Source organism: Daktulosphaira vitifoliae, unplaced genomic scaffold, assembly GCF_025091365.1.
Source record: "Daktulosphaira vitifoliae isolate Bord-2020 unplaced genomic scaffold, ASM2509136v1 Scaffold_3, whole genome shotgun sequence".
Lineage (NCBI taxonomy): Eukaryota > Metazoa > Arthropoda > Insecta > Hemiptera > Phylloxeridae > Daktulosphaira > Daktulosphaira vitifoliae.
The window spans coordinates 36,295,968-36,305,894 of NW_026099574.1; the positions used below are offsets into that span (position 1 = coordinate 36,295,968).

At 26.1% G+C, this 9,927-nt stretch overlaps 1 protein-coding gene and 1 long non-coding RNA gene across 2 annotated transcripts; one reads left to right on the forward strand and one right to left on the reverse strand.

Moving 5' to 3' along the window:
* The first annotated feature begins 845 nt into the window (after positions 1–845).
* LOC126901650 (uncharacterized) lies at positions 846–4,377 on the forward strand. Its single transcript, XR_007703079.1, has 4 exons — positions 846–3,127; positions 3,213–3,721; positions 3,813–4,050; positions 4,117–4,377. It is a non-coding gene; the product is annotated as an uncharacterized LOC126901650 (long non-coding RNA).
* A 179-nt stretch (positions 4,378–4,556) lies between these two features.
* LOC126902139 (E3 ubiquitin-protein ligase RNF8-like) lies at positions 4,557–6,092 on the reverse strand (the record flags this gene model as incomplete). Its single annotated transcript, XM_050679165.1, has 3 exons — positions 4,557–4,760; positions 4,815–5,013; positions 6,012–6,092. Coding segments are annotated over 3 exons (357 nt in total), but the record flags the coding sequence as incomplete, so codon positions are not given.
* Between the last annotated feature and the right edge of the window lie 3,835 nt (positions 6,093–9,927).

The window sequence follows — 9,927 nt, forward strand, 5'->3', positions numbered from 1 at the left end:
CATCCTAATGGATATTATATTATAATTATATTAATATTTATATTATATTAATTATATTATTGATATTATTACAAATTTACCTAAAATATAATTTTTTTGAAAATAATAAGAAAAAATACTCCACCTATATTGATATAGTTTTAATGATAAGTGTATTTAATCATTACAGGAATTTACAACACAGATTCGTCTTGGGAGCTAGAGCTATTGGTTGGTACATAAGGATTTGTTCGCCACCGGGTTCCTGCTAAAGCGCTAAGCCCATATGACTAATAATAAAAAATAACAATAAATTTCAATGATAGATTTCTAACCATAAAAAAAAGAAAGATTACCATTCATCTAATTAATATGTTTTTTTCTGTATGATATGATTTTCAGATGTATAAATTCATATTTAAATTCAATCAGACGTCCTTTTTATTATTCCTTTTTAAATTTTAACTTTTAAACTATGACACGACTTACGTAGCAAAAAAAAACCAAATGCTATTTTTGTGTGAAAATTTCGATTTTAAATTTTACTTTTTTAACTTTATAATACTATAACTTATTGAAAAGTTACAAATACACATATTTTTTTCATTTTTTAACAATATTAAATGTAAAATCTATATTTAAAATTTTATAAACAAATATTGTTCATACTCTTTGTAATTATCATATTAAGCGATTAGAAAGTTTATAACAAAAATAACTGTACATATATTAAAAGAATGAATTAAAATAATTGTATGGTACAGAACACCTTTAGAAGGATCTAGTTGATCAGTTGTTACACAGATCATTGATTATATTATTTCGTGGAACAGCTGATCACCAGCATCTTGCTTTACTCACCCCCTTGCCCACCCATCATGTCAAATCGATGACCTCCGTGTCGATTGTCATCCGTGTACAGTTCTTTTTCGTAAGTCAGTCAGTCATTTGTTTTTTTTTGTGTGTCACTATTTTTCTGTTGCAAGCGCCTTCGCTTGAATAGTAAATTGTTCGGCCATTGTACGCCGTTATTTTTTTATTTGTTTATTGCATTCTTGTGCTCAAAATTTTCGTACCCTTGCACACCACTAGTGACCATCACTAAATATCTTCATTGCCGTAGTCGCTTTTTCGCGGTCTGTTCTCATCTGCCATTACGTACTTGGATTTACACTCTGACTCGTCATACTCAAATGTTTGACACCATTACCACAAGATCTCATACAGTCCACTCGTCACTATCAACAACGTCATCGATACAGCTAAGTTTTATATTATTTTTAATGTTATTTATTGTTTGTTTTAATTGAGATTAACTATTTTGTTTTATGCCGCTTCTCCGGCCATTAGTATTTAAGGGCCCCCCGTTACCCCTTAAATTTAAGATACTCTCTGAGGAATTTCTAATATATGTGATTATTTGTTATTTAATTATTGTCTATTCTCGTTTACTTATTGGATGTATAATTAGCCGTCGTCTCCTAGGTGACCCACTCCCACATCAATATTAACGTTTTATTAAACAGGTTTAAGGTAAAACGGCATTCTAGTGCGGTGCACAACTAGCCGTCCTACGGTCTAGCTGCCTCGTACACATCAATAATATTTTTCAGATAATTTTGATTTAGATATAGTGTTTATATTAATTAATTTATTTGATTGCGTTTAATAAAATAAACAATGCATTTGATTATATTAATGTATTGTTTATCCATATTCTACAAATTACTTACACACATGATGTCTTAAGAATAATCTTACTTCAATTTTTTATTTGTACATGTTTGTAAAACAAATCTGTACAGATATTTAATATTTCCATTCCCATCTACAAAGGAAATGACATCTCCATGATTTAAAATTTGATAATCATTTTGGTCAATAGGAATTTGCACACAATTTACATAAGTTTCATTATCTGTTCCCTGTAGTACAGATATTGTTGATCAACTTAGAATTAATTATTCTCTTTGATAGCTAAATTAATATAAACATGCAGTAAAAATTTTAAGTCTTACATTGTGAGAAATAATATATTGGTCATTGGATTTCTTTATAAAACAATGTCGTCGTGCTATAGAATTTTCATCAATTACAAGTGAACAGGCAGGAGAACGTCCAATAACAAACTGAAGAGTTATAATATATCAATTTAACCATTTTAAAGAAAAATGAAGTATATTGTAAAATATAAAACAAAGTTAAGATGGCTTAAAGTTAATATAGTTATTATTTTCATATAAAAATATATGTATTTTTAATAAGTTCATCTTAACACTTAAATTTATTTTATTTCCTAAAGAAAAAATCTACCTCAGTCTCTCCAATAGGATAGTTAGTGCCACTAGCCAAGCACTGTAATGTTGTATTACCAGTTATGTCAGAATAACTGTTACTTCTTTTTAAGCTCATTGTATTTTTTATCTCTTTTAAGATTTATGGTATTCAGTTTCAAATCTATCATATAAATAAACTTTAAAGTAGACTTAAAAATAATGAAAGTATTTGTATTGAATTAAAAACATTCGAAACTATGGTAGCACATGTTAATTACGTACTGTTAATACAAAATAGAACAATTTTATAAAAGCTTATAGAAAATAATAATGTTAAACAAATAAATAATTGGTTATAATGCTATAACTTTTTGAAAGATCTATGGACCAATATAATTCTTTTTTTTATGGATGTATGATGTCTTTAATTATCATTTGGTATATTTTTTTATAAATCTGACCCTAAATCTGCATACAGGAGGGGATTCAATATGACAACTTTTTTACAAAAAATATACTTTTTCAATTTAAATTTTGAAAGTGTTCCGGAAAGTCTGACACTTTTATATATATCTTAATTTCCGCAATCCCACTGTGCTGGGTTTTTTAAAATGATTTTATTCTGAAAACACTGTGTTCTATTCAAAATACTTTATGTGTTACTATTTTACCGTGTTTTTTGCCCGTTGTTTTTTTTTCTTTTATTCCACTTTTATATGCTACTCAACAATATTTTATTTACGTGTGTATATTTTTTTTTGTTAAGTAGCAACTACGAAATACAATAGGCGACGGTAAGGCTGACTGTCGAGTGAGCAAATTCCTACGAGTGTCGCGTTGAATGTTAAATATTTTAATTATAATATTTTGAGGTAGTATATATACATATATTTATCTTTTGAAGTATTAATTATGTTACAATACACTCCACTCACCAATCTTCTTCTACTTTTCCAGTGCCACCAGTTGTTGTTGCCCGACTTAGGATGAGACACGGTAACGGGTTGGAGTGACTGTAAGATGTAATATCAATTAAATTACACTTTTATGAATAACTACAATAATATAATTTAAGTTCTAGAAATTACAGTTATTATTATATGAATTATAAATTAATAGTCTTCTAATAATTATTAACAAATTTATATTTATGTGACACTTCATTCAACAACGGTTCAAACACTATTCAAGTTGCTTACCCAAACTATAAGTTGTCCATTTACAAATTATCAGACTAACTTAACCCCAATACAATAATACTACGGGTTCGTGACAATAAACAGCTCTGTGAATCATCGACACGTTGTTGTTTTTGGTCCACTGTCTGCAAACTCCAGCATCCATTTCGAGCATAATTTTCTTATACCCAAATGATCATGTAAAATCTATTGCACACGGTCAATTGAGACCTTTACAGAGTTATATTGTGAAGATTACACCTATCAATGTTGATACAAACTTTTATAGTAAATATATATAGTAAATACCTATGTTAATATTATGTAAATGACTTTTTATATATCTGATGGACAGAAATAAAAATAATATTAATTTTAGGAATATATTTTTTTGTTCCATGATTTAATGCCAACTTTTGAAGATCGTTGCCCCACTGTGCGTCGAATCGTTGAATCCGTGGATTGACTTGGAGTATATCTTCTCATTGTATATAAAATTATTTTATAGTTCAACGTCATTACATTTGTATTTTGCGGACGTCTGATTGAATTTAAATATGAATTTATACATCTGAAAATCATATCATACAGAAAAAAACATATTAATTAGATGAATGGTAATCTTTCTTTTTTTTATGGTTAGAAATCTATCATTGAAATTTATTGTTATTTTTTATTATTAGTCATATGGGCTTAGCGCTTTAGCAGGAACCCGGTGGCGAACAAATCCTTATGGCGTACCAACCAATAGCTCTAGCTCCCAAGGTTTTATTTTATTATTTAATAGAGTTCATGTAAAATATAATTAAAATACTTATGCTTATTTATATTTGTATTAAAAACGTTAAATAATATGTTATTGTGCTCATAGTTGTTAAAAAAGTACCTATCATATTGCTTGGTATAAAATATCAATTAACAATAAGGTAAATTATCTTAATTTTACATAAAATTTAGCAATTTTAAATTCAAAGTTTAAATATTACATATGTAGTATGAGTTTATTAAACTAAGTTGTACAAAAACAAACTAAAATTATTTACAAAATTCACATGAATAATTATAATTATTTAATTATATTTTGTTCAATTTTTCTAAAAATATGAAAGAGTAAAAAGTAATTTTTCTTTTGGAATTTTTAAAATGTATTACATTAGTTAAAAATTCAGGTATTTTTCAAAACATAACTTCATGAATTCTTTGCACTATTTCTTATTGAACATGTGCAGGTTGTGTATTTCGACGTTGAGTTATACCTCTTCTTCTACCACCTCTTCTATAGCAGTTTGTGGTGCATTCTCTACTCGTGGGACATTAACTGTCAATTCTAAAAATAGTTATAACAATAAATATAAGTTAAATAATGTTCAAATATACTTACTTTCTTGTTGTACTTTTTCCCGATGTTCTTTTATTGCATTCCCAAGAAGATTACAAATATTAGTAATAAAATTATCCAGAGAGAGACAAAGAGTTTTGGTGTAAACTAAAGTTCGACAAAGAGGACACACTTCACTATTTTTCAACCAAGTATTTAAACAAATTTCACAAAATTTATGGCTGCAATTAATTGTACACGCCTAAAAAAAAAAACAAATTTACATATTAAATTTTATATAAAATATTCATCTTCACAATTTATGACTAAATTTTATTTATTTCCCAATGATAATGAGATATTAAAAATCATTTTTTAAATCTAATTTATGGATGCGTAAAATTCAAGTTTTCTTGAACTAACATTTTGAGATAAAATATGTTTTATTTAAACTTCAAACTCAAATTCTAAAATAAAATAATTTTGTTGATATAATTATGAAGTATGTGATTTTTTTTCAGTCTCTTAGAAGCTAATTTATCAAAAACAAAATTAAAAAACTTATTTAAATATTGGATAAAAAAGTTACTAAATTATAAAATAATAATGTATAGACAATGACATAGTAATATTTTTCATTTTACTTAAATTGCATTTTATTTTCATAAACAAACAAATTTACTTTAAATGTTCCACATCATGGTAAAGTAATGTAAATATAAGTAAATGAAGTAATTGTAAAATTATTTTTTATCTTAGAAGATTAAGCAAATTTTATTTTAAATTGAAAATTTGTGTCTTCATATGTTTAGCAATCATATTAATTATTAGTTCAAAATAAAAATATGTACATTTACCTAAAGAAAAGCATTTTAAATTACTTTACTAGATTTTACTATATAAATTTTACAATTGATTTTTAAACACATTTATTTACTTTTTTAACTAATGAAAAAAAAATTTTCATCAGAAATTATTTTTTTAATTAAAATATTTTAGCTTTACTTTTTAGAAATTTTATTTACAATTCTAAAACTAGAAAGTTCAAAAAGTTTTCAGATCTCTACTATNAACTAGAAAGTTCAAAAAGTTTTCAGATCTCTACTATCACTTTATATTATTTAACAATCTTAAAATTGATTAAAAAGTATTCCCTAATGCATATTTTAACCAAAGTAACATAATAAATTTGCTAAGAACTTTTAAAATGATGACGTGTTATATTTCCACTATTAATGGATTTAAATGTAAAAATAATACCTTAACCTTTAATTCATTACAAATTGAACATTGAAAATCACTTTCTAGAACACTATAAACTTTTTCATTGATTGTTTCTTCAATTTTAGCTTTGATGCGAAGCTGAGAAGGTATTGGTTTTACTTAGATGTGTTTTTTTTAGCTTTGATGCGAAGCTGAGAAGGTATTGGTTTTACTATGATGTGTGTTTTTTTTTTTTTTTTTTGTGTCTGTTACCACTTTTTCTCAGCTCTCACCGAACGGATTTCTTTCAACGATACGTCAAAAGATCACAAATCATATCTAGTCGAAGACTTTACCCTTAAAAATTGAAAAAAATTCCCTCGTTCCCCGTAAAAGGGGGAAACCTCCAAAAAAATTACAAATTTAAAAATCGCTAATTTTCGAAATTTTTTCAATTTTTTTTACTTAAAAGTGCCATAACTTTTTCAAAAATGAACATATCAATATAATTCTTTTTTATATAGATGCATAATATCATTACCTTTCATTTGGTATATTTTTTTCATAAATTTAACCCTTAACCTGCCCACAAGGGGGGATTTAAAATGACAACTTTTTCACAAAAAATTAATTTTTTTAACTTAAATTTTGAAAATGTTCCGGAAGGTCTGACACTTTTATATATATCTTAAATTAAAGCTAATGTAATATACTTTATCATGGTAAAAAAAAATTTCGGACTTTATTTTATCTTCATGGTGAAAACAGACATTAAACTTAATAAAAAAAATACGATTTTTGTAAAAAAATTCTTTTTTATATTTTTAACTTTATAATGCTATAACTTCTCGAAAGATGTATGGATCAATATAATTCTTTTTTTTGTAGATGCATGATGTCTTTACCTATCATTTGGTATATTTTTTTTATAAATCTGACTTTTTACCTGCCTACAGGGGGGGATTCAAAATGACAACTTTTTCACAAAAAATTGACTTTTTCAACTTAAATTTTGAAAGTGTTCCGGAAAGTCTGACACTTTTATATATATCTTAAATTAAAGCTAATGTAATATACTTTATCATGGAAAAAAAAAATTTCGGACTTTATTTTATCTTCAAGGTGAAAATGGCTACCAAATGCTATTATTGTGTGAAAATTCTCAATTTTATTTTTTACATTTTTAACATTATAATGCTATAACTTATTGAAAAGTGTATTGATCAATATAATTTTTTTATGGGAAATACTATTTTCTAATAATCTCTTTTTTATTCTACATACTTTGTCTTAATCAGGATATTAATAAGGAACTAGCAGTTTATGAAGCTTTTGGAATAATCCACCAATTTTTTAAAATTAAACACTATCTAAAGATTTGCATCGAAGCGTTTTTTTTTGATAGTGATTTTAATCACTGTCAGATATCATTATACTTGATCCATCTATGCCACGTCACCACTGTGCCGCGACCCCCCTGTGCTGGGTTTTTTTTTACTTAAAATTGCCATAACTTTTTTTTATAGATGCATAATATTATTACCTTTCATTTGGTATATTTTTTTTATAAATCTGACTTTTTACCTGCCTACAGGGGGGGATTCAAAATGACAACTTTTTCACAAAAAATTGACTTTTTCAACTTAAATTTTGAAAGTGTTCCGGAAAGTCTGACACTTTTATATATATCTTAAATTAAAGCTAATGTAATATACTTTATCATGGAAAAAAAAAATTTCGGACTTTATTTTATCTTCAAGGTGAAAATGGCTACCAAATGCTATTATTGTGTGAAAATTCTCAATTTTATTTTTTACATTTTTAACTTTATAATGCTATAACTTATTGAAAAGTGTATTGATCAATATAATTTTTTTATGGGAAATACTATTTTTTAATAATCCCTTTTTCATTCGACATACTTTATCTTAATCAGGATATTAATAAGGAACTAGCAGTTTATGAAGCTTTTGGAATAATCCACCAATTTTTTAAAATTAAACACTATCTAAAGATTTGCATCGAAGCGTTTTTTTTGATAGTGATTTTAATCACTGTCAGATATCATTATACTTGATCCAACTATGCCACGTCACCACTGTGCCGCGACCCCCCTGTGCTGGGTTTTTTTTTACTTAAAATTGCCATAACTTTTTTTTATAGATGCATAATATTTTTACCTATCATTTGGTATATTTTTTTTATAAATTTGACTTTTTACCTGCCCACAAGGGGGGATTTAAAATGACAACTTTTTTACAAAAAATTAATTTTTTCAACTTAACTTTTGAAAGTGTTCCGGAAGGTCTGACACTTTTATATATATCTTAAATTAAAGGTAATGTAATTTACTTTATTATGCAAAAAAAAAATTTCGGATTTTATTTTATCTTCAGGGTGAAAATGGCTACCAAATGCTATTTTTGTGTGAACAATAGCATTTTTGTATTTTACATTTTTAACTTTATAATGCTATGACATATTGAAAAGTGTATGGATCAACATTATTTTTTTATGAGAAATAATATTTTTAATAATCCCTTTTTCAATCGACATACTTTATCTTAATCAGGATATTAATAAGGAACTAGCAGTTTATTAAGCTTTTGGAATAATCCACCAATTTTTTAAAATTAAACACTATCTAAAGATTTGCATCGAAGCGTTTTTTTTGATAGTGATTTTAATCACTGTCAGATATAATACTTGATCCAACTATGCCACGTCACCACTGTGCCGCGACCCCCCTGTGCTGGGTTTTTTAAAATTTTTTTTCCTATATCAAAATGTTAATTTTATTTCCATAAACTTTAAAAGACCCAGTACTATTACAAGTTATTTTTATTTTCAATTCAATTTTAGTTTGCCACTAAATTATATTTCTTTAGAGACTATAAAAATGTAATATGATCCTTTTCCTAAACTGAAATATTTAACATTTTTAGATAGTAAGATATCATTTGCATAAAAACCCAAGCTTTTTTTTTTATTACGTATCGTAAATATTTATTGTTTTTTTGAAAAAAAAAAAATTCTAATTAAATAATTGTTTTTATTACCATTAACATGTATATCTCTTCTCAAACTATATTTTTTTTTAATATGTAATTTATTATATTAAAAGCCAACGTAGCAGACATTTTATTCTATAACTCTATTTTTTTTAAAAGGGCGTGGTGTGGCATAGTGAATATTTCAGACTCCTCTTAGAGCTGATGTTCGGCTGTACGGTTTGCTATTGATTCCCGGATGGGTGATCATATTGAAACTTTAACAGTGACAAACACCTTTCCATTACTAGTTCCCTCAGTCGTAATGAAATTGCGTCAGGTAGTCATTGTAAAATCTTTTTAAATTATTATAAGTTTAAACTGACCCCAAATAGTCGGGATGGAGGCTAAGGAGATGATGATGACATCTATTTCCTTTGAGAAGAAATACTTCTTTAAAAAATAAACTCATTAAGATATATGTATTCTTTAAATTGTTTTTAAATAAAAGTTCTTTCAAAATATATCATTTGTATTTCCAAAAATTTAATAATATCAGAGTATTTAAAATGTAGTAATTTGTAAACTTGCTCCAATCTCGTGTCGTTGTTTTGAAGGTTGACGTCAAGTATTTTATTATTTGATATGTATAAACTATTAACAGACATTCGTTGGTTATTTTTTAATAGTAAAGGACTATCTAAAAACTCCCATCCATAAAAAGGCGACTAAAGTGTGCAAGTATGATACCATTTTATTTATACATTATTAGATAATACAAACATTTTTTGTCTAGTAATAAAGTAATTTGTAACTTTTTCTCTTTAAAAAATTTAAATTTCGACATAATTTGTGAACGAAAATAACGTGTTAATATCAATTAAATTTTATATAGTAATATCAAAATTACGTGATATTTGTACTCTTCAATGATTAATTTTTATCAAAACTCATGATATTTTTTGTATTGCTTAATAATCATA